The sequence below is a fragment of the Clinocottus analis genome, unplaced genomic scaffold (assembly GCF_023055335.1).
Source record: "Clinocottus analis isolate CAN_PGR_092001 unplaced genomic scaffold, fCliAna1.0.p SCAF_22, whole genome shotgun sequence".
Classification (NCBI taxonomy): Eukaryota; Metazoa; Chordata; class Actinopteri; order Perciformes; family Cottidae; genus Clinocottus; species Clinocottus analis.
The window spans coordinates 8,604,740-8,630,721 of NW_027175954.1; the positions used below are offsets into that span (position 1 = coordinate 8,604,740).

Here is a 25,982-nt window from a genome sequence, read left to right on the forward strand (position 1 = left end):
TTAATATTGACAAATATTTACACTGACAGTTCAAGTCTCACCTCCAGTTCTCTCTAGAGAATAGAGTACCCGTGTTGACCTCATCTCTCCAAATATTGTCTCATCCAGACTCGCTGAGCCCTTAGCTTAGTGTTTTTTTCTCACTGCAAAGCATTACTTCCACAAGTTGTTGTACCACTTAAGTCTCCATTTGTTTGCACATCTGCAACTCATGAGATCCTGTGAGGTGGTGCATTGCTAAATAGATATAAAACAGTGGATGAAACATTACGTTATAATTATTGGGAAAACAGTCAGCTTTCTTATTTGGGTATCGTTTACCATAATCACCAATGGGCAGCAACTGTTTTTTTGTTTTTAAAACTGTGATTTAAAAACTGCAGTAGTCTGACCACAACTTTAAATCAGCCACTCTGGGGTGTCTGGAAAATCAAAGGCATCCACGGCAGTTTTACAGGATGAACACAGACTGAAGAAAAGCTTTTCACTAATGTGTTTCATTCAGTCAAGTGAGTCGGAGCCGATTCAACACTTTAATAGTTCATTTGCACTGTTTTTTTTATTTTCTATCCCTTAATATGTTTTGAGAAAGAAATAACACTTATATCAAATTGCATATACAAATTCAATAAATATTGAATAGGTACCTTATAATTCATTGTTATAGTGAACGTTTTCAGGACAGCTTTTGCTATTTCAAGTACTCCATAACTGGACAGTGAGATAGAAATCAAGTTATAAAATGAGCCCACTGCTAGTCGGGTCGTTGATACAGACAGCATAGAACGTGTAAAAGGAAAGCTGGACATTAGGAAGAGAACAGAGGACAGGGGAGCCATTAGTTGAAGACTGAGGGGGACACTAATTGATCTATACAGATGTATACAGACAGCTGTCCTACTAATTGGAGTTAAGTGAGAGGTGCAGGTCCCCACATTCACTAACAATCAGGGCCTACGAGAAGAATCAGAATACGTTTTATCGCCACGTAAGTTATTACAAACGAGGAATTTGTCTTGGCGGAGGGTGCATCATAAAACACAACAACAACAAGGAACATTTAACTGTACAAGTGAAAGTATAACAATTTGGATAAAAAAAAAAAGTAAATAAGTAAATGTGCAGTAAGTAAGTAGCGATGCAAGTAAAATAAAAAATAAAGGGGTAACAATCAATAATGATAATAATAAGAGTAAAGGTAAGTAAAGTGCACAGAATGAGGTAATGAATGTTTAAAGTGACAGATGATGAGTAAAGTGGCGAGTGACCTTGCGTTAGAAGGATAGTCTAGTTGACTCAAAGTGGGAGAGAATTTGTAGTGAAGGATGCTGGGTAGCAGCTGAACGAGAGTGCTAGGTCTCATTGTTGCGACATGAAGACTTTCTATTCTAAAGTGGGACGCGAAGACTGATCGCACAATCTGATGAGTGTATAATTGGAAGCTCTACCTCTTTAATTAAAGCCACTTCAGGCTTTTTAAAAGAAATATGTTACCATTATTATCAATCTGCGCAGCCTGATCATTTGAACTGCTGTTAAAAGAAGACCTCAACACATTTGCTGTCAGCAATCATTGTTTACAGTGATAAAGAACATGAACATCAGGCTTACTGAAAAAAAAAAAAAACAGTTCATTACCTAGAATTCATTAGTCACCATATTCAGCAGTAGCCTCTTAATTCTTTCTCATGTTAAAACAGAAAAAACTGTGACTAACATCACACTAGTCACCTGCATACATCCAGTACACTCAGTCTCATAGTTCATGATCACAGACTGTTGTATCAATGCAACTGCAGCAAATATATTAATCCCTAATATAGGATGCTTTGTTGGCATTGTTAACATGGAATTCTTACAAGATCATGCAGGAATCGCTAGTCGCAAGAAAGTGGCATGGGGGAGTGAACGAACTACTGGAGCAGTTCAGCTGACCACAAATATTCTAATCAATTTTGAACTCTCTAGCACTCGTCAGTCACAATATCTTACCAAGCCAGCTGACGTTCTAACCGTTAGCTAGTTGCTAACCAGACAAAAAGTTTAGAAAGTTTATTGAAAATATCCTCTTTTTTTTGTTTAACTCCGGTCTCATTTGCTGTGAAGCGGTGGCTATTTAAAAAGACATATTTACTTTTTATGATAACATAGGAAATGAGAATTTCTCCAGCTACATAACGTGTGCATTCATCTATATGTGGGGGCAGCTGTAGCCACGGCAGCATACTGCTCCTTAATTACTAAGGATAGGTTAAATGGAGAGAATAATTTCCCCATGGGGATTAATAAATGAGAATTTATTTCTTCTTATATGAGCAACAGTTACGTCTGTGGTTGGTATGCTGAGAATGAGGACAAGTCAAACACCTGTGTGTACTAATCAGTTCCCAAACAGGGACCACAAGTATAGACATATCGTCTCAATTGCTCACTGCCAGTGGACAGTTTAGGCTATTTCTTGATTCATTAATTGCTACACCTCAAGACCGAAGCCAGATTTTCTATGTCTTGCTTGCCAACTGCTGATTAAAGTGAAGGAGGTTAGCCCCGACTTTAACAACAACATTGGCTGGTGTACTGACCTTTAAGGTAGACCAACTATTCTCATTTTAGTGATAAGCCCTTATTTCAACAAACTGACCAATCAAGTTTGACCTTAATGTTGAAAGTTAATTACATCACCATACTACCTTTCATAATCTCAAAAGGAACGCTATGCCAAATTTGTGTAAATGGAACTAGAAAATTATCAACATTTTCACTGGCCACTGGACAGCTTTCAGAATTTTAAATGTCAAATTTCATTGAAGTCTGGCTGGTAAAGACAGAAACATGCAGACCATGCAACTCTGGATGATCAGTGCATAGAAGGTAGAGCAGGTTGATCGGGGTGAAGTGACTCAGACTCGCAAAGACACCAAAATGTCTGCAGGGATGAGCAATTTTTGTCATCTAGGACACCTTGCTCCACAGTTTATATTAAGAAAGTCAGATTCTGATTGGATCCGCCTCCAATTTGCACCTTTGTCCTTCAACACAACAATGCACACATGCCCACACTCTGGATTGGCATACACTTGCATTCAGGAAGCCACACATTTTTACACATCACAAGAGTCAAATACATTATAAATGAATTGTAGGTGGTGAATCTTTAAGCTCTATCCGCTGAGTCACATCCTGGCCTCCCGTGTTGTCCCCTCCTGCTCTGCATCCTCTCCACAAGGTCCATGCCAACACATCCACAGATATAATAAGGTCCTCAGCATACGCGCACAGCGTCAGGATATAATAATAATAAAATTAGACAATTACTGGCCATTAGTCTCTTAGCACAGCAGAGATTTTAGCTGGCTGAGAGCAGACCCAGAAAGGTGAGTCACTGAACACAGCAGCATGGCAAAGAGTGATGAATTACACTCACGCACAAATAGCAAAGAACTGGAACTATCTCACCTTAATAGAATAGTCGCTATTAATGTTATCATTGACGTTACCATCAGTGTCATTCAGTTACCATGTTATATATTATTATTGTTATCTTTAGCACTGTGTTTGCTTTTCCAAAAGCCTGTGAAATCCCTTCAGCACAGCAGCTCCAGAGACCATTGGCAACCAGTTCAATAGTTGGCTCATTTTTAGTGAAACTTGAAGCACGTTGGAATTAGAAGACTAGTTAACTAACCAACTATCCACTAGTTAGCTATATAGCTGGCTGGCTAATTCCACAATATTTAAATGATATGCTTTAAAATGGTGAAAAAAAATACCATGATATACTGTAAAACCGTCAGAATCTTACAAAATACTGTGGTATGAATTTTGGGCCATACCGCACAGCCCTAGTTCCTGGGACAGTAAATGTCTCATATACTTAACTGCAGTTGAGAAGAACAATAACCATTCTGCGTCACCTCAACATCCCCAGGAACTTCAGTTAATCTCAACACGAGATGGCTTAAGGCGTCCAAACTATAGTTTACATTGGGATATTTACGAGGTGATCAGCAGCAGTGAGAAAGCTGATCAATACTCTCTCTAGTATGGCACACACAAGCATATTGCATCACCGTTAACCTGTAGCGCCCCTCAAAGGCACATTGTTTATCAATGTATTGGTGGGCTGTACGTAAGTCTTCCACTGGGCTAATGGTTTTCTCTGTGACTCCCTTTGGACTAAGGGCACGAGGAGCAGTTGGGGGAGACCATTAAGACAGTTTCCGCATTGCGTTATTCACTCCCGCACACAGTGGTTATCAATTAAACTCAAATGGGATTCAAGTGATTTGGCAGCTGTGAGGGGTCCCCCGAGGGAATAATGGAGTGGGTAGTGTCGCGTTGGTTATTGAGCTTGAAGTGTGATGCTCTATAACAACCAAAAGATCAACTTAATTTTTACTGACTCCTCCAGGATATTTTTTTATTTTAAAATTAATAATGTGAATGTGTGAAAATTATCCACATCAATTTTATCCAATCTTCCTTGTATTCTGACCTAAATTGAAGACACTGCGTGCTACTCACTCCTACTCTGAGTTTTTATGCTCGGTCAGCACACATTGGCACACTATATGTGACCAAACCACATTTTTGTATCGCTGGTTATAGAATAGCTGCACAAGACCACACATTGTTATCCTCACATGATTTTTTTCCATGTGATCTACAGACTATTGTGTCATCAAATACAGGCATGGGAAAGTCTTCTTTTCTTGTGAAACTTTTACATTTAAATTACTCATTTTATGACACACTCATCTACACCAACTTATTTACTGGATCCATTGACCAAAATAAAGGGTCAACACACAAGAGAGAACTGCACTTTGCTTGTTGCCAGAGAGTTATGAGGGCAGATTCACAAACTCTTCTAGATGGGGATTTCCTTGAGTCACATGGTTGGACTGCTGGGAATGCTACCCCAATTCCTGCTGTTTGCATCTTGCTTAATGAGAGAACTAAAATTACCACCTCATGGTCGCATGAGTTCAATAGATTCAAGGTGCAGTTTGGATCCATGTCTGTCCAAAATGTTGTTATTGACACACAAAATGTAAGTTCCTGTAAAATTATCCTAATAAGCACAAATCTTTGCGTGTTTCTTTAAGTCACAGTGACCTTCAAATTCGAAAATTCGTTCAACTTTGAGTGCTCAAGAATGCGATGAAACTGAGGTCACAGTAACCTTGACCGCTTTAACGTTTCCTCCAGAGCCACAGAAGACATTACATACCTGTTCTCACAGACTGAGAAGAGTGCTGTTTTTCCCATTAGGGAAGAGTCAAGTTAATTTATTCACAAAGCCCAATACGAGAAATCACAAATTTGCCTCAAGGGCTTTACAACCTGCACCCTCTGTCCTTAAACCCTCAAATAATAGGTTGATGGTGTTATTGATGTGTGTGGCATTTGTAACTGTTGACACATTTGGCACATCTGTTGACACATCAGCTGGCTGACAGACTTCTGTTCATCATGTCATTATTGAGGAACAATGAGAAGCACTCTCCGTATTCTGACAAATATGTTACGTTACATGATGCGAGCTGAAAGCCTGCATTTTATTGTTACCGACTACACAGACATTCTGTGCTCTTCATCCGCTGTGAAGTGTGGCCTTTCCAGGGGGATAAGAGAGGACCTCAAAGCTCATCAGTAGCAACGTGTTTGAGCTGCAGCTCACTGATACATAATGCAGAGCCAGTTAGTAAAGTGGACAGCATGGGTTCACTCGCTGCAGCTCGAAAGTAGAGTTGGACAGAGAGAGAGGGCCACCAGAGAAATACAGAGAAACCCAGACCAAAGAAGAAATGATTGTTATACTGGCCAGAAACGTGGTGGAAACCTGTCGGACAACTGAAACATGTTCAACAACAACTGCAGGACTTTGAAATGACCATTTGACAAGACAAGCACACCGCTTTTCATCTTAGTGACTACCAAACATCGAGCAGGTCAGACAAGAGGTTAGAATTTTGAACTAATACATTTCAGACATGAAACTAAAAGCAGAACGAGGCACAAAAAAAAAGGTGACATGCAGAGAGAAAATTAAAGAGAACAAGCAAAGCTTGAAAGAGAATTGGAGAGCAGAGGAGGCATGTTGAGAGGGAAAGCTCAAAGAGAAGCGTCTGAATCGCTTCTTGTCTTTGTTGATGTGTCTGTGTGAAACAAAAGCAGTACAAGGTTGACTCCAGTCTGGGATATAATGTAACACCAGACAGCCACTCTCGATAAGAGCACAGACAGCAGAGAAAATTCTGTCTTTGGACAACAACAACGTTTACAATAACAAGTGAATGAGGTATTTTTACACACTGAAATGGGGATGTACCAAGACCAGCATCGGATAACGAGTATTAATGTGTTACTGTGCTTGTGTACTCGTACTCCAAAAAACTACTCCGATACAACCTCACCGAATGTGCCATTTTAATTGTAAAATGGTCCATATAAAAAAAGGTTCTGTGCTATGAGGAGAACAAACACACAATGTAGCCGCAGCTTCTTTGCTTTATTTGCTTTATTTACAAAAGAATCACGAGGACACAACCAACAATAGAGTTGAAAACCAATTTGGATAGAACTAGATTGCTGGGTGAGCACATGTGTGTCCTTTTTAAAGCTTTAAAGTGAGAATGCTAGTAATGCCATCTTTTAAGATTTAAAAACAATTAAGAAAATGTATTAAAACATTAAAAAACAGTCGAAAGGCAAAACATAGAATAAAAGTAGCAGTGCAGTAAGTAGGATATGCAATGCAGTAGTGAGATGCAGAAATTGATTAATATTAGAAACTTTTTTATTTTTAGTTATCTTTCTTGTATTAATAATTACACACATACAGTCTATTGATGATATAAAGGGTCCATTGGATTAGCTTTCTTTCATGTGTATCAAATATATAAATGGCCTGTCTAACTTGTTTTTTTATTTTATTTTCTTTGTCATAGTTGTTTTCAGTCTTTATACCGTTTTGTTGAGTTAGGATGAATCAATAAATAAAGTGTGAAAATATATCTGTTTCTGCGCAGGCAAGCAAACTGTGGGCTGTGAAGACATGTGTGGATACGGAGTTGGAATCGCATGCAGTAAAGGCGTCCTCCTCCACTAATAAAAACGACTGTATAGAGAGGCAATTATAGAATCCAAACATACTGTATGGCTGATCCTCACAAATAAATATTTAAGTATCCAAAATACTGTTTGTTGAAATGAAAATCTAAAGCACTTCAAACAGAACATGTATTGATACACTGACTGCAATCAACACTATGAGCGGATAAACTAAAAAATGACCTTGCCATGCTGGGATTTGCACCAATAACAATCTCCTAAAAAGCAACTTCTGCTGTTATGTCGATGAGCTATGTCTGGTTTACTGAGCTAATTCATGTTGGGTCTTATTACAGAAGCTGCTGGACAATCTGCAATCTGCTGCGAGAGCTCTCAGAATCCAACTAACAAGAGGTAGATATAGTGATGTAGTGTTGGCAAAGAAAATGTATGCAAGATTGTGTTCACCTTTCACTATGTTTTCTGGCCTTGAGAGTTAAGATAAGAGTACAGAAATGGATTTGAGACGGCATATTAGGCAGCTCCAACACAAGGAAAGATTTAACATTTGCTCTTAGGTATAATGTTCAGCAACTCAACCCATCCAAAACTAACTTGTAACAACATTTCTCATTGCGGCAGCAAAACAGGTAAATAGCTGGGGTGTAATTGATTGCTTTGTCATCAGTTTATGTAAGGTGTGTTGGCGAACGCAGATCTGTGGTGAGATGCTGCAGAGCTGAGAATCCTCGGGCTGAAATAAGGAACAGCTTTCTCACCCTCCCACTCCTTCTACTGTACTCCTATCACCGTTTACTGCTGACCTCCAGGGTCAACAGAGCCTACATTCCTTTGGCTGCTCTCTCTAGGTACGTCTATTTCTCTGCCTCCTCTTACCCCGTGTTTTACTTCTGCACTATCTTACCAAATTTAAAATAATTTAAAATATATTTGCAGGTTGTTTGAAATGCAATTCAAATCTAATATTTTCAAATGCAACAACTGCTTGGATCAGAATTCAAGTATTTGCTTAAATACTAAATGCCTATGTGTTCATGGGGGATCCTCAAGTGTTAACGTCCACGTTCACTTAGGCGTTCGTCACTTCAGTAAAGTGCACGAGATCTTCTCGCTGTTTGAAACAATCCTTGTCATATGTGTGACTGCCAGCACTCATTTAGCTGGAAACTTCTGGAATTTGAGGAGCCAGAAAAAGATCAGCTTTTTTTAAATTGCAAAACACTGAGCTCAGTCAGGAGCACAGGAGAACTGTAACTGCTGGAAATAATATGAATGCATGTACAGTATACAAATAAACCTATAGCAGCTTAATTTCAAGAACAAGTTATGCATCTGTGTTTTGTTCAAAAATGCATAAGTTCATTATAGCTGACACAATTGAATATATATATATATATATATATATATATATATATATATATATATATATATATATATATATATATATATATATATATAAATAAATAAACTCATTCATCCTATTTCATATACTCAAAAGCTTAAATGTAAACACATGGAATAATGTAGAAGCCAAAGAACTACCACGACAGCTGCAGTCACTGACTTTTCTTTCTCACATACATCACAATGTTTTGTCTGCCAAGTTCTCACAGCATTACGTAGGAATGATCTGCACTGAAATGTGTTTGTAGCACTTGAACAAAAAGACTATAAACAGATGCTTTTGAAGTAATGTCCAAAAAACACGATTAGAACCAATAGAAGCCACTGTGTGTTCACAGGGTTGGTAAATTTGGATACTCCAGATAGTCGGCCAACATCTAGAAAACAATTTTTGAAACATTGTTGAAAAGCCATGAGAATGACCCAATGGACGCCAAAAACCCATACGTAAGATTATATGGCCAAGGTCATGTCATGGAATGCATACAATTCATTTAAGAGTTTTACCGGAAGGCTTATTTGATTATACTTGGTATGTATCGTACAGTAGTGCGAATGAGTTAGTGGGTCTATGTCACATTATAAACACATGCTAAAAAAGGAGGGAGGCTGGTTCATGAGAACCCACTCACCCTGGGTTGCCAGTTTTCATATTGCTTCTGCAGATTGGCCCCGATGGTCTCAAGGGCTTTCTGTGGACTCATCGACAGAGGATCTGGCAAGAAAACACAGAGTGTAAAAACACTGCGATCACACACGACAGTCATGGCAGAGCGAAACCACTCTCATTCACTCTGGAGCTGACAAACCAAACGTAATTCTATTATTCACCACACACATTTCCATTGCTGTCAATTGTTTTCCAGGAAAATAAAGTAATCCAAATAATCAGGTTATCAGTATACAACACTGGAGGAAAAGACACTTCCATGCCATGACTGTAAATGGATGTTATAGTACATAATGCCGGCATTAAAGGATTTCTTCTTGGGGAAAAGCAGTAGCTTCTGATGTTGACATAGTGATGAGTAAAATCATATGGCATGAAGAATAGCAAAATATAGAGTCACGACAACTCAAATTGTGCTCAGTAGGCAGAGAAGAATGAATTGGCAGATACCGATATGCTGTATGCAGAAAATTATACGACTGCCATTATGATGATGAGTCACAACGATGAGGTGTTTGGTAAATAAATAACACACAGTATATTTGATATAAATATTGAGGAAAATAGAATTAATAAGATATTTTAACTATTTCAAAATACTAAATATTTTTTTTAGAGAAGATTAATCTAGAATCTGTACAAACTTTCTTGGACTGATATATCTGAGTAGCTTCCTATGATAAAAATGCATAGTGCAACATAGGAGGCTTCATTCACTGTATGTGTATATTTCCATCAATGTAAATACAGAAACAAAAGACTCAACAAAAATCTGGCAGCTTTAAGGTTCCACTGCAAAAATTGTCTGAGCAGCGAGCATTCTTTTCCTTACTTATAGCTCTTCTACTTGGTGTGAAGTTACCACATCTCCTGACAGAAAACCACAGTTGAATTCCAGCTAGCATGTGAGTTTTTTCAGCCTATCTGCATTGAAACAGATCAGCTGGTTTTGGTAGCGAGGGCAAGAGGTTGGGAGACAGACAATCGTGAGAATGGCATCTCTCTGCTCTCAAGGTGTGCGCAAAGCTCCGCCCTCAGCAGTAAAAACTGTTGTAGGGGAAGTTTATTGTTAAACTGTAAAATGTTGTGCTTCTATTACATATCTGTCAGTGTTTGATAACCACATTTGAAGGATTATTGCAAATGTGTGTGTCTAGATATATAGAATATGTATGTATATAATATATACAGACATTATTGATATTAGTTATTATTACAGATTGTGTGATCAGCTTATATCAGTTTACAATTTCCTGTATTTAAAAGTTGCCAGTATTTAAAGAACGTTTTCACACACTCCAGTGCCACTGAAAAGTAGACGCACGTGTTTCTATTAACATATTGCCGATTCATTATGTAACTTAAACAACATGGTGTATTTAAGGACATCACCTCTGCCTTTCCCACTTACATATCTCAAACACGGTCTTAAAAAACAAGTGGCAATTGCAGCGTCCTCAGCAGCCACTGAGAACGTTCCAGAAACTTTGAACTATGTTCCCTCTTTAGTGTGCTCTCCACCCTCTAAAACGTCAAGCAGTCTCAGGGGAACTAAACAATGGTTTTTGAGGTTCCCATTCAACAGAGATGCTACTTTTTTGTTTTGTGTCATGTTGTGTGGTTCAGGGGAGGGAGTGGCAGACTGCTTCATCCTTAGTTGACAGAGGCTTTATGAATTGAGCTCCCATGAGAATGACAGAATGTCCCTAAATGTTACAAAGTAAAAACTAAACTTTTACTATCAACTACCCAACAACCTATAGGCATGCCTTAAATTGTTATTTTCAAGATCAGGTGGATGACTCAAACAGATGATGGCTTGGTTTTTAACACAATACAAATAGTCCTCATGTGTCCACGATATAAAATAATGCAATATCTGTTATAAATATGGCGCTGTATTCAGTCTCCATCTCTTTTTCTCCTGCTTTCTCTTTGCTTCATTGCATTGTTGTAGCGTTTCAAAAAAGGTTAAAAAAAAAAAAATGGCACGATCTGATTTTGTTTTAGTGTGTTTATACAAGAGGTAAATATTCCCTTCCTAATATTTATTTATTTTTTGCTGTGAAAACATTTCCTTGAAACACTTGTATTTATTACAAATTTTTAAAGATTACATTTTAACATGCTTGATAGTGTTAACCTACCTTAGCGTAGAGCATACGCTGCTGGCTGAAAAACATCCAGTTTTATCAGTAACCGATCGATCGATGAATTTCAAATATTGGGACGTTCAAAAGAAACCGTGCTATTTAGGACCACAACTGTATACAGTAAGTTTGTTTTTTGGCATCTACCTCACAATTTAACACTCATGCCTGACAAAAAAGGCAGCAGTCAGCAAAGTCCATAATGCACACATATTTTAAGAAACAGTGTGTAGGATTTGATAGCATTTTTTGGTTACCTGAAGACCAACGCAGCTCTCTAACATACAAAGGGAGAGGTGAGCAGAGGGAGTTTTAGTTGGATGCAATCTGTAAACTCACCACGACATTATACCTAATACAAAACACTCTATCAAATCCGACACTTTGTGCTGCAGATGAGTGCTCGTCCATTTTCCATTCATGTTGGCACGTCTGAGTGGACTCACCTATCCAGCACTCCAGTCTGGCGCAGGGGGAGGTCTTGACCACATCAGGAGGGTCCACTCCCACGTTGAGACACAACACCAGTGCCACACTTACAGTCTTCATCTGGGGGAGCAGACATAGAGCAAACATTAGCCTCACATCACTCATCAATGCTGAAATCAAGACACACATTTAATCTTTATTCATTCGACAAACTTAACTAAGCACACACATGCTTGTATTCGGTAAACTCCACTCTGCTGCAGCTGGCAACCAAAGCGCCAGTGGAGCAGAGAAGGTTAAGTGTCCTTCCCAAGAGACACTCAACATTAGTCACTGAAAAAGAGTAATTCTCTTCCCTTCCACATCTCCCAATTTGGTAGAGAGACCCCATTGTGTTCAATCCATCAAGATTGTTGGCCTGCAGTCTCCAAAGTCTGTCACTGCAAAGTTCAGGTTGTAATCAGGAATCTGTGCAATTGGATGAATTTAACACAGAAAAAGGGGAAGATCATACCAAAGAGCCATCTTAAGATAAGTAAATGGGAGAGTAAATCATAACGGACTAAAACCAGACTGTGTAAATGACCCACGACAGACAATCACTGGGGCAGGAAGTGGACGGAAAGCTAAATGAAACAACCATTGATCCAAGGGTCATGCGGCATGTCTTGACATAACCACACACACAGACTTCATCCGGAAACACAGATGGACTGCTAGCAATTACTTCATCTTCACAGGCAGCACCTCAGAAACCCTTTTCTTTGTGGATCACAGCAGACGTCAGCCTTTGTGACACCTTGTCGCCAAACCTGTAGCTCAAATTAGATGGGACACTGACACAATGAGCTGACCTTAAATCTTGCACATCAAAGAAAGACTGATTAGTTGCCTCAAGTCTCCTGCTAAATGTTGCACTGAAACACACCGCAAAGACAACACCTGATATCTAGCTCATCACAGAAATACATACCTTCCAGCATAAGAAAATAATGATGATTAAGATGATTAATTTTAACCATGGTTACCAAACATCACGGTTTCATATCTAAAGAATTTTAGACGCTTTCTACGATGTCCTGCTTTTTGCCCTGTGAAAATGTCCCGAGACACATTGTGTGTACGGTGATATATAACACAAGTGTGTGCTCCAGTTTATTTTTTGTGTGCAAAAGTCGTGCTCACTTGAAGTTTTGACCAAAAGCTGTAAATCATCATGAGGTCCAAGCTGACCGGTCATGAAAACAAACATTTCTGATTAACTGATGATCTGATGATTAGTAGGGTGGTGAAAAAATACATCGGAAAAATAATAGCTCGTAGGATTTCTTAAAAACAATCAGTGCAGGCTCTTGAATGAACCTGTGAGTAATGTATCGCTAGAGGCCTATCGGTGCAAAGAAAGTGAAGCAGAGTGCAGCAGTCTGTTCGGGTGAGAGAACTTTTGCCAAAACTTAATGCAAAAACCTTTTATGTAAAAAAACAAAAAAGGTATTAAGTACAACCAATAGGGCTGATCCGAGTGTTTTAGCCACATCCACAATGTTTGTTTCACATTTAAAAAGCTTTGTATGAAACATTTTTTTGAAGAGACATTTGACAAAAAAGGATGAGAATGCCTTAACGGTTAGGTATTATTATTTTTTAAAAACTCAATATGCTAACAATCCAACAGTTTATTCTAAATGATACATACTCTGTCCATAGCTAAAAGTTTAATAACCTCAACATAGGGGTTCAGAACACAATTGTTAGACCTGCACAATTGGTAGACCTGCACACTGCCATGTAGGTTAACGCAAATGTGCCAAATGACCTTTCACAGGTAATGTTAGATACTGTCTGTGTGTAACGTAGACCTATAGAGCACACGTGTACACAGCGGGTTACTTGACATCCCATGCCTGAGCAAGGCGAGGAGGGTTGCTGTTGTGAAGGTAATTAAGATGCTCTCTGCTTTCCCACCAACCGAGTAAAAGGTCAGTGTGCTAGTGGGACTTGGCAGAAGACCACTAGCATCACACATTCATTCTTCGTTTTCACCTGATTTTCTCTTTCCCCACCCATTTCCCGTCTGCACTGTGTATAACATGCACCCATTCCAATGAAGAGGAAATACACACGTGTTCTGCTTGGGTACACATCTATATGTGTACAACCCTTATCATTGTGAAAAATTAAACTATTGGAACCGTTCCATCACATAACTTACAGCAGCTCTGTGAGGCTCTTTCTTAGGCAGAGCAGTGCTTTGAGCTAAGCGCTAACTTTTACAGATGGACAAAATAACACAAATGTGATTTTTGAGGAATTTTTATTTGCAGTAGCAGTATGTGCTTAAACAAAGGAGTGATACACCATGCTTATGCATCTGAAGCCAATCAGATAAGCCAAAAATAGTCCAACAAGCCAGTGAACTTCTGTCCTAAAGATGGCTTTTATTGTTCAAATGGGATAAAGAACTTAATGATGAGGGATCCAGTGCGATTCAAACTTCTGGGTTGTCCAACCAAATGATGCATCAGATACCCATTTGTCTGTTGCAACCTTGTGGATCTGTAATGTTATCTTTTAATCCAATGATATTTCAAGAGTTGTTTCATGAACACCAACAAGTGTCAAAAAGCCCAAATCTAAAACTCAAAGAGGTTTCATGGGACATGCTACAAAGATGTTCACTTCCTTCATTATTTAAACAACTGGAGGCTTTCCTTTAAAAAATTATCGAACTTCCCCCGACACACAGCGCAGGACCTCAGCGACAGACAATTAAATGAAGACTCAAAGGGTGGCTCTACTGCCATCGTATATAAAATACAAGGTGTGAAGTAGTTAGATTCAAGCAGTGTGAGCCCCTTACATAATACACAAGAGTATCCGTCATTTGAATAAATACGCAGTGCGTATGCAAGTGTGCCTGTTCTCCATTAGTCTGCAGGGGCTGCAAAAGATCTAAACCAATATCTTGGGAAAACCCAGATACAGACTCAAGTGGGAAGAACGTAGCAGGACAGGTTTCAAATTAAACCACAGATGAGATGCTACTATTACGCCAGGTAGAATGTCAAAGAAAATGATTGACTTTCTTAAGGACGTTGTGTGCTATTCATTATACTAAAGACCAGAGAAAATACCATCCTGTTATCAAAGTAAATTGTCAAAGAAAGCTGTGTACTTTTTACTCAAAATACCCAAAGGCTCCAGTAATTAGTGCTTCACTAAGTGCAAGTCGAAGTTTTGACCTGAGAGACTAAACATATGGCACCACAATGGTATCATGTTGGTGTTGAGCGGGATTACAATTAGTTGACTCAAGATGGCGGGACAATTAACGTCCTAATATAAATCCGCCCTGATGAAAATATTTGTTTTCGTCCAGCATCCAACACAAGCAATTTAGAATCCATTTGATAAGTATTTGCATGAGAATAATAAAGATGGATGAGAGGAAATGTTTTTCTATTCCAGCTCATCATCGTGGTGCAACATGGCATCCAAGTGTGACGGCACACAGATGTGGTCCACATTATCCTCATTGATTTATCTGCTTGTTCATTCCCCATATTACCTGATACACAATGGCAAAAACAAAAACAAGTAGTTAATTTATGAACCTGGTTTGGATAAAGCTGGTTGGCACAAGATGATGAATAACAACATGCATGGCTGACAGCAATTAATTGGTTCCTACCCAGGGGGTAAACAGCCCTTGTGACAGTTCAGCCTGGCTCTACAAACTCTACAATTTGACTCATGAAGCTAAAAGTTGTGGAAAGAGTGTAAGTCTTCCTCTGCCTGTCACAGTTGAAATTGATGTACGCGAGTGATGTTTTTGTGTAATTTGGGTTCACCTGCTACAAACGAGGACCAAAAAGCATAAAATTGACGACTAATGGAGAGAGTTGCACAAGTCTTAATTCCTTAGTTTAAGCACATTAGAGGCTTGACATCTCCCACTGGGTAAATTGGTAAAACTACCATGGATTGTAATTTGGACCACAAAGATCTTACGGCTGTTGTCTAAACAAATAATGCACTTTAAGATAACTTGTCAAACATACTAACAGGAATACAAGAAGGGTGTGCTTTCTTTTTTTAATTGTCACATTGGTTTTTTCCCGTGATCAATTGTGGGAAATAAGAATATCTGCATGTATGTATAGGTCAGATGAGTGCAGGAGGTGTTTTGGTCTGGATTATTAGTATGTTCTTCATCAAGTTTGTTTGGTTATAATTGTATGTATATTTTTCTGTTGGCATTTTGAGAGTTTTGTTTTGTAATGGAAACACTTTTACCCTAAACATTCAGTTCTGTACATTCGATTGAAAAAGAAAAACTCCAGCATATAATGCAATTCTCTGAATAAGTCAAAACCCATCTGCCGATGGAAACCATGAGATGCAGTGGAACATTTTGAAGCTAGAAGGTGGAACTTCAGCAAAGATTTAGTTTATAGTTTAGTTTTTATAAACTGCAATATCCAAGGTCAAGAATTTGCTTTTTCAGGTTGTTCTTACTCTAGCCCGAAGTAGTGAGTAGCACACAACTCAGCGCTCCCCTTTTAACACAGTTAACATGTTCTTTATTCCTCAGCCAACTTCAGGAACCCTCTGAACTGTTTGACTTACTGGAAGTCATCTCTTGCTACCTAACACAACCGACAGGCACTCACCTTCACAAATCCCAAGCCACTGAATTTAAAGTTGTGGAAACACAACAACTTTGCTTTCATTGTCAAAATCATTCAATTAGATCTACCATTGAAATTGCCCTTATATCCTAACAGCGTACAATAAATGAAATATATGCGACTGTTGCAGGACAGTAATAAGCATGTCCAATTATTCCTTTCAGCCCTAAAATAATGATTGGACAGGCTACCTGCACGTCTTCTATAACTCATGGATTTGCAGTAATTAATCGATCTGTGTGAGTGGAAAGAAGGTAGATGAAGAGCCACGAGACATGCATGTGCAGTATGTGAGTGTGGATGCATGTCTTCCAGATTGGGTCTGTGCATATAATTGGTCACCCTCCTCCTCTCATTAATACCTGCACAGGACTCCAGGGGACTTTCCAGCCTTTTCCCGCTATGCCCTTTTAAGACTCCCATAATGCCCCCAGCACCGCTTGCCGCATCGATCAATGGCCCCTGATTATTCCATTTGTTAGGCCTACAATAAATTAAGGTTATAAAACTGGTGGAAAGCATCGGTCTCCTCCAGGCAGTCAATATGTAGCTGGCAGCAACAAGTCAGATATTGGACACTTCAGCTGAAAGCCAAGAATGTTGAGAAGCCCTATACAGTAGACACAGTGCATACTCACAATTTGATGTCTGACTGGACGTGCAGTTTTACCTCTATTTAAACAAGGAGGGACAACAACTTTTCCGGCACCACCCTACTCCTTTCTCACATTGTTGCAGACGTTGAAATACATAAAGACATCATCTCCAAAATCTTTGCAAATAAGCAAAACTTTGTCTTAGTTGTTGATGTATTTTCGTCAATAAATAAAACAATTTTTAGCGGGGCAAGTAACAGTTCACTTCAAGCAATTAGATTTCTTTTTAGAAAGTTAAAACAAGCATTAACGTTGAACCCTGCATTTCCCCTGTGCACAAGACAACTTTACTCATTGAATCGAAAAACAATGGAAAAATGAAGTGGTGCATTATTAGTGACTTATGTGCAAAGTCTCTTTCCCTTTAGCCAAGATGAAATGAAAGACCTGAAGAAGGACAATGTACACAGTCTATAATACAAATTTATAATCGTGTTCATAATCATAATGTTCACAAGTCCTTTTCTGCAGGTCCAAGTCAAGACTTAAGTCTCTGAGTTAGACTCCGAGTGACATCTTAGCCATCGTATGGTTGTAATAAACGTTCTACTATCAAAGGAACTAAAAGCATGTGCTGAATTATCTCCTATATCTACAAGTAAACACCATCAGTATTTACAACTTGGATACAATACCACCACCTCCGTAGCCCAGGAATATGCATGAACATGAATGTTTGTAAAAGTGTAATTTAACGATGTAAAGGGACGTGCAACGTGTAACAAGTAGTGACTGTGGCTTAGTGGTAAAGCAGGTTGTCTTTTAAGCAAAGGATCTGCGATTCAATCCCTGGCTCCGTTAGTCCATGTCGATGCGTCTTTAAACAAGACACTTAACCCCAAAAATGTGTTTTATTTTGTTTCTGTCGCGTACAAACAAAGTGTTTTGTTTACGATGCTCCACTGCTTGAACACATCTCCCAGCTGAAACTACAGGCGTGCCGTGCAGTGTCGCACACTCAGCAAAAGAGAGGCGGCCTGAACGTGCCACACACGTTTTACCGGTGCCTGGTAGTAACGATTAATGGGCCGTCTATTGGTTGACCTCTAGTAATTATTTTTAGTACCTGCAAATATATTTTCTTTTTACGCCTTAGTGGCTGAAAGTCTATATGCTGCCTGATGAACTGTGATCATTGATTGAATTCAACTAATGGTATAGACAATAAAGCAGCACAGACCACGCATCTCATTTCCACATTATTACAATGGGCTTGGTTATTGATTACTTATGGACTGCATTTTTCCTAAGTCAAGAAATCATGCAGGCAACGCAAGAGCATAAGTTTCAGGTCGTATGGAAACCGTCGCAAGCCACAGAGGTGATGGTGGTATGCTTGTCCATCTGATGATAGAGCATAACTCAACTATCATTCAACACCTAAATAGAGATCCCAGTCCTCACAAAAAAAGACTAAAAAGTCTATAAGAAAGTTCACATAAATGACAAATCTCCGGAAATAACATGTTTGTACAAACAATTCAACATTCTGCTGTAACTGTGTCAACAACAATGTGTTGTTTCTGTGTCAATTACAACACTACTGTGGGCACCATAGAAGATAAAGGCAACATCTAGGCCACTGAAATACTACAATGCCGATATGTTTCAACATAGATAAAGAAAAGCCTCATCTTATAGTGACAAAAAAGCAATACAGCACTCCACTGAATAAAATATTTATAAAATTACATTGCCGAACTGCATGCTGGGTACAGCTTTCCCACTATCACAACAAGAAGAAACTCTGTCGCTACATTACAAAAACTAAAAAAAGAGTGATGCAGGAGAAACAACAGATGCACCAGAGATGCAGCAATACAACTAGACACATTTGCAACACTGATTACCATTTGGTATTAGTTCTATATGTACGTTGGTACATACAGGGTGATAAGAAGCTTAACGTGGAGGGGACTTAGGACCCAGGGGAATGTAGGTGAAAAACAGGAAGAGACAGAACGGAAAACACAACGTACAGCTGTTCACCGCTTGCTAGCCAGTTGCAAGCGAGTTGGCCAGCGAGCGGTGAACAGCTGTTTAGTTAGGTGGCGGTCCTTTTTGGCGTCAATGAATAAATGTGTTTACTCCAAAAAAAAAACCTGCGATATGCCGTGAAACTTCCAGAATCTTACAAAATACTGATATTCATTTTTCGGCCATACTTCCCAACCCTAATTAGTACCACTGACGACAACATAAAGCAACAGAGGGCTGTTTCTTCTATTTCAGCTTTTGACTTTGGAGAAACCTACAATGTCCGTGGATGTTTGAAGGCTATCAGGCAGAAAACAAGTGTCACATCCGTGGATCAATAATGGTCAAAGGCTGTGCTGCAATCATCTTATCAGGTCGAGGTTCATGTTGGTTTGCTAGTAACATAGAAGTATCTAGTTCTGTGTTCACTGTGAGTTTGAGAAGGGAAATATGCCTCAAATAGAATACCTCTAATTGGTTGAACAAATGTGTTGTTTTTTCTTGTTTCCTGAAGGGTACCAAATCAATACCATGTTAAATCAATGCAAACCTAATCCTATTCATTCACTCCCTGTCACGCCAACTGCTTTAATTCCACACTGTAGCCTTTATCGAGCTGTCAACATGATAATTAGTACCACGCCTCTGATCTTAATTTATTTTACTGCACGTACAATTGCTGTCAGAAATAATACATCATGCCCTCTTGATTGCTGTCCAATCAACAGTTAAAAAGCTTTGTATTCCATAAAGGATCCCCTTGTTATCTGAAGAAAGCCCTGACCTATTCATACAATATATCTAAAAACTGTTATCAACTTGGCAGGTGCACCAAAGGTACATATAGTCATGCTGCAAACAGAGTGGGACACACACACAGCACTGTGCAACAACACGTACACATAACTGAATAGCTTTCATTGGCCCAACAGGGGAATAAACACACAATTTTGACCAATGGGCCTAGTAATTGTACAGCCTCTCTCCTCCCGCCTTCATTCAGAGACAACCCTATGTGTGTTTGTGTGTGCCCACAAGAGCAAGACCTATGATTTCCCACAGTGCAGGACATCATTTACAGCCCACTTGTAAGCCTCAAGCCGCACATTTCCCTCACCAGGATTAGCTGTTCGCATACCAACTTGCTTGATATCCTCACTGTGAAAAATACTGCTTATCACCTTAAATCATTCAGAGCAGTTATGTGATCATCCCTAATGAACAACTGAAAACTGCAGCATAACATTCTAGGCCCTATTTTTGTGGCAACACAGCTATCATTGCAAGCAAACGCTCCAACTATTGTATTTTACGGACCTTGAAATTCCCTCTGCCTGTCTGTGTGGTGTTTCTGTTTATGGAGCAATCTGCTGCCAACCTGATGAACAGGAGCAAACAACTACAACAATAACACAATAATGCTTAAAATGTAAATTAACTATTTTAAGCAAAACAACTTTCTAACAGTGTATGTGTATAAAATCGACTTTAAACAGCATTTTAAGTGATTAAAGCAGAATTGTCCGTAAACAGCCTGTATTGATCTTCACATAAATATGAGTGATATTTACAGTATCGGTTGTCCACAGTTGATTTGTATTGTAGGTCTCCTCCAGCTCATTAAACCCCTGTGGTTTTCTGACTAACAGAAGACAAATCTGCTAATAAATCTGCAGTGTCCAAGAAGTGACGCGCCAGACGACATTTATTTAAATCAGACTTCTCCAAAGTAACGATACAGACCTTTACACAAACTGGTCAGCTATAACTCTGTATTCTGCGAAATGTGTTATGTAGCAAATGCAGCATAATTACATTTTAATACTTTACATTTATATGAAATTGTTTTTTTGTTGCTCCGCTCCACTTTTTGCCTGATAACTCGTTAGACTGGAGTGGGCATATTCAATGATCTTAAAACCATACATTAGCATTGCTACGTATCACTATCGACTTAATATGAATCAAAAAAACTGGAAATCGGTTAGAGTGGAGGCATTAGAGAAGTTCAACATTTTCCATGATATCAGCCAAGAATCTGTCGGCAACTTGACAAGATTTTGGCATCGGAAGCATTCTGGTTTCACTGAGTAGTCTGAGAAGAATTGACCAATGAGGCTAGAACAAGCTTTTGTTGTAAACTGACTACTTGTGAATAAATCCTGTTGTGTATATGGACTCTCAATTCAAACTCCAGTCTCACATCTCAAGTTGGTAATCAGACTGTAAACAATGAGAAGTAGCCGATGCAGATATTGATAATAACACAATTGAATGCTAAACTAATCCCAAGAACCACCCTGAATTGTATTACTCGTAAACGAATAATACAAACTCTAACATAAAAAGATCTCTTTTGTCGCAGGTCTTTGACGACAGAAATGTTTAAGGACACGTACTTCTACAAGTGTACAAATGAGGGTCTAAGGGCTGAAAACACTCTGAGCAATGAAAAATGTTAGTCCATTGATTTAGCATGACTTTCTAATAAAAAAAATGTCCCTTTCAGTTAGCTCCTATTACCCCTTTTAAATCACCACATTTAATGATGCCGTCCTATTGAACATTTGCCTTGAGCTTCAAACTGGCCGACACTGATGTAATTCCACTGATGTCTTAACACCAGGGAGGTGTTAAACTTTCCTTTGATCAATTTCTACAATAAGCACAGAGTTGGTGAGGGTTATGTATGACAATGTACCATTTGCCATCACAATAATTGTAGTGCTCTGTAGCCATGAGGCAAAGAAACAGGTTGGTAGCACTGCAGTGGATGAAACAACAGCTTTATGAGCATCGAAACACACTGTTGATGAGGTGAAGCTGTGAGGATTACCTGTCAAAGCGTAGTATAGGAAGCCTCCAGCAGAATACAATGAATTGGCACTATGATAAAGACAAGGGTAGGTAATGATTTGCTGCTGTGTCCTGGCTGTTAAAAGATGGATGTTGCCTCAAAGGACAGTGTGAAGAATTGGTGCATTTCATTTGTTTCTTTAATGGATTTAAATTTTGAGAAGTGGCACTCTGGATGACCAATTAATTAACCATTCCTAAGCGTCATCCTTTACCTTAAACAACTAAGCATGAACTTGAAAGACCTCAGCCATTTTTTCACAGCGGTCTCTTCGCTGCTAAACTTCTATATTAACATTACAAATGACATATCTCTAATATCTGTATGGTAAATATGACGCTTCAGCCGGATTTCAGTTATCTTAGCTTAGTATAGAGACTGAAAATAGGGCGAACCAACTAGCGTGGTTCGTTCCAAAGATACCAGAGATAATTATTTTGCCTAAGTTTGTCTGCCTCGTTATGTCGTCTGCTAATACAGTCCAGACATTTTTACTTTAACTTGAAGTTATCAAAAATAGGTACTCTAATTTTTTAGCAAACAAGAATGTACGAAATTTATTGAGGACTATTTTCAATGGCGGATTAATACTAATATTTATGGTAATAGGATGATGTATGCAAGATCAATCCAAAATTAAATTAAGGAGTCCATATTCTTAGTCATGATTTTTGATGAAACTCGAAGACACCAGGTAACGAGCTACATCAGGCTTTAGCTACACAGACTTTACATGTTAGTCAAATCAAATCATTGTTGATTTGGGTCTTTTCCTTTGTTGACAATATCAAAAATGTAGAAAATCACCAGACTTCTTTAAAATTAATATAAAGTATCATTGTGCATGTGATGTGATGTCTGGTAGTTTATCAAATCTTTAGTGGTAATTTTGGTATTAATTTATCAATTATAATCAACTGTTCCAGATTGTTTATTAGTTCCACCTAGGAAAATTAACATGGTCCCCTCAGAGACATTTGAAAATAACAATGCAGCTATTGCACAAGTGTGCTTTATTCACTCAACAACTCAGCATTAACTGACAGAGCTAAGAGAGATCCACAGTACGCAACCTGAACCGCTGAATTACCCCGAAGATAAGCAAAAACATTACCCTGTCCTTCATCCTCCAACTCTGCGCTAAGGCCTTGGAGCCCTCAATCTTCTCAGAGTGCCGTTTCTTCATAAAGGCCAGAGGAAGTTTCCAGTCATTCATGTCGGCCTCCTCTTCCTCTCCGAGGCCCACGGCCGGAGAAAGAAGTAGGTCTGAGTCCATTTTCATCAGGGCCCTGTAGGGTAGAACTTATGTTAGTAACACAGATTTGATGAATTTTTGTTGCCTGAAGATGTACAGTTGAGTTAGTAAACTAACCAACAATGTGATCATTATAACTGCGGCTGGTACTGCACTCTCACAATAACAATGGCGATAAATTTGTCACTTACTACTTAACTGCTATATAAGTGTAACACAAATCTGAAGATAAACAATTTCACAAATTCAATATCTGTGTCATGGTCTGAAAGAATGTGTGTAAGGAAGGCATTGTGCAGTATTGGCAAACCCAATGAGTCTTTGTAGCGCTACAGGGACTCCACTAACATGAGATAAATATAGAGTAACCAAAATATGTTGGTGGATCAAAACAAATCCACGAGTAAAAAAAACACGCAAGACTGATCATCACACCTTAATACATTTTCGTACCAAGTACAGACAGCACATGGTCAGGTTACTGTGGTGATTTTGTTTACTTATTCTTTGATCATGTAATTCCTGAATGATATTCCTTTATAAAATGACAATAGTAAACTAATAAAGTGGTGTTGCATTGGTTTTGAAGACTAACAATTAACAAGTTTTGTAGAAATACCTCAGATCTCAAAAAGGAAGATAGCTCAAAATTGATTAACTGAAGAACCACATTGGCTGCCGAGTTTCCAGTTTGTGACCTGAAGCCAAAACTGTTCCGTCAGTGTCCGGTGATGATGCCTATGAGTCATGTTTCAGCCACTGCTGTGAATCTGCTGCACGAAAGAAAATCACAACAACTGAAACCAAACCCACTCGGCAATGTGGCAATAGGTTACTATCAAACAGTCACTGATAGAGCAGCACCTAATGATGTCATGGTGGGGCTAAAGCTGGCCACATGAGACACAGACAACTAGCTAGTTTGGTTAAATGCTGTGTGTGTGTGTGTGTGTGTGTGTGTGTGTGTGTGTGTGTGTGTGTGTGTGTGTGTGTGTGTGTGTGTCGCGCGCGCGCGCACACACACACGCACACGCACCTACAATCATGTTAATGCGGTCCGGCTGTGATAATAAACTTAGTTCACAGCTGGAGCTCTTCGCTCGCGAGAAGCCGGCGGGACAGTCATTAGCCCAGCTAGCTCAATGCTAGCTAGACTAGCGCGGCTAATCTGACAGCTCTCCCTGAAGCTGGCTCAGGCTATCGCAGTCAGCTGTCAAGCTGCAGGAGAAGCCAGTGCTATTTAAAGCGAAACGACGTGAGCAGAGAGACAAGTGAAGCCGAGCAGATGTGCAGAAATGGCGCTGGCTGTGGCACAGAAGTGTGCAGATGCGTGCGAGACCTTGGTGCGGTGGTGGGATGATCAACTCGGGCTGGAGAACCCCTCCGTCTCCGGACGATGACAGACACGGTGGCGCAAACAATCCTGGTCAGAAAATTGTAGGGCAGCGTCCACAACCGGTATAGTATGTCAAACCCGTCAAATCCAAGTTGGACGGGTGCGTGCTTGCAGGGGAATCTGCGGCTCCTCTCCCCACGGCTCTTCGCTATGGGAAGGGTCTGGAGACGAGGCCCATCTTCACGCGGACAGTCTGCCACAGCCACACGAGGCACCGGCCACACTTATCGATGACTGGGAGCGTGTGGACTTCTCCTACAAACCAGCGACCCTGGTAGCTGATTTCATGTAATGGTTTTCTTGGAAATAGCACACAATCCTAAAAATTTCTCCGGAGAGGCACTTCTTCAGCACTTCTGCAAGGGCGCAGCCATCTTGGGTTGCACCCAGAATGCACCGTTGGGGCGACGAGGCTGTCATGTAACGTCACCGGCCTGGCCAAAACACATACTAGCTTAAGTGTAAACACTAAAACTGTTGAATTTGAACCAGAATATATATATATATATATATATATATATATATATATATATATATATATATATATATATATATATATATATATATATATATTATTTTTTTTTTTTTTTAAGTATTGATATATTATTAAAAAAAGTAATCCCATTTCCTAATTATTATTATTACTAGTAGTTGTAGTATGATTGTTATTTATATAAATATATAGTCATGTTTCTCTGTACCATTGAGTACATGTTTGCAATTTGTTTTTACAAACCTGAGTTAACTTGAAAGTATTTCATATATCTATTGATATTTTTACTCTTTCCTAAGATGAATATCACTTCTGAAAATGAACCAGTTACACTCATTTCTTAAACTTGTGTTATTTTATTGCTAGTTTTTGTGAAAAGTATAAAAAAAAATAGCACCCAGAATTATATTTTGTGACTGTAATGATCATAATGGTTAATTATTGTAAAACAGATGTCAATTAAAAATACAATTTTACAGTGTTAATCATTTTCCAATTGACATATTTATGAAACTCTTAAAATTGCACATTTAAAACCACCTCTTACAGCTGGGGGGTTATGAGGGTTTGCCAATCCAATCTATATGTGTTTTTTGGACTTGGAAAAGACTTACTACCATGTCCCCGAGGTTGCTCATATGACCATATAGACTTTGAAAAGCTTCCCAATAAAGTCAACTCAATGTATTTCCTTTGAACATATAAACGGAATATTGTCAGTAAAAAATGCATCCTGATGCAAAAAAAAATTTGAAATTTACTGCGTTTTATTTTTCAGTTCAAGTCTTTTTTAATGCCAAATATTGTGCCAACATTTACTGTCACTGTCTGAGCAGAAGTTCAGTATCAGAAAACATTATATAAAAGTACATAAAATAGTGCTCTGATGTTACATAGAACGTGTTCCACACTTGTCATTTCATGATT

At 38.9% G+C, this 25,982-nt stretch overlaps 1 protein-coding gene across 2 annotated transcripts in view; it reads right to left on the minus strand.

Moving 5' to 3' along the window:
- rptor (regulatory associated protein of MTOR, complex 1) overlaps positions 1-24,932 on the minus strand; it is a 126,378-nt gene extending 101,446 nt beyond the window's left edge. For both annotated transcript variants that reach the window (XM_068589217.1, XM_068589216.1), the window contains exons 1-4: positions 24,506-24,932; positions 23,026-23,200; positions 11,748-11,850; positions 9,114-9,196 (exon numbers count right to left, since the gene is read on the minus strand). In XM_068589217.1, the coding sequence (XP_068445318.1) occupies positions 9,114-9,196; positions 11,748-11,850; positions 23,026-23,193 (354 nt within the window). In that variant the 5' untranslated portion in view covers positions 23,194-23,200; positions 24,506-24,932. The remainder of the gene's footprint in view (positions 1-9,113; positions 9,197-11,747; positions 11,851-23,025; positions 23,201-24,505) is intronic.
- Between the last annotated feature and the right edge of the window lie 1,050 nt (positions 24,933-25,982).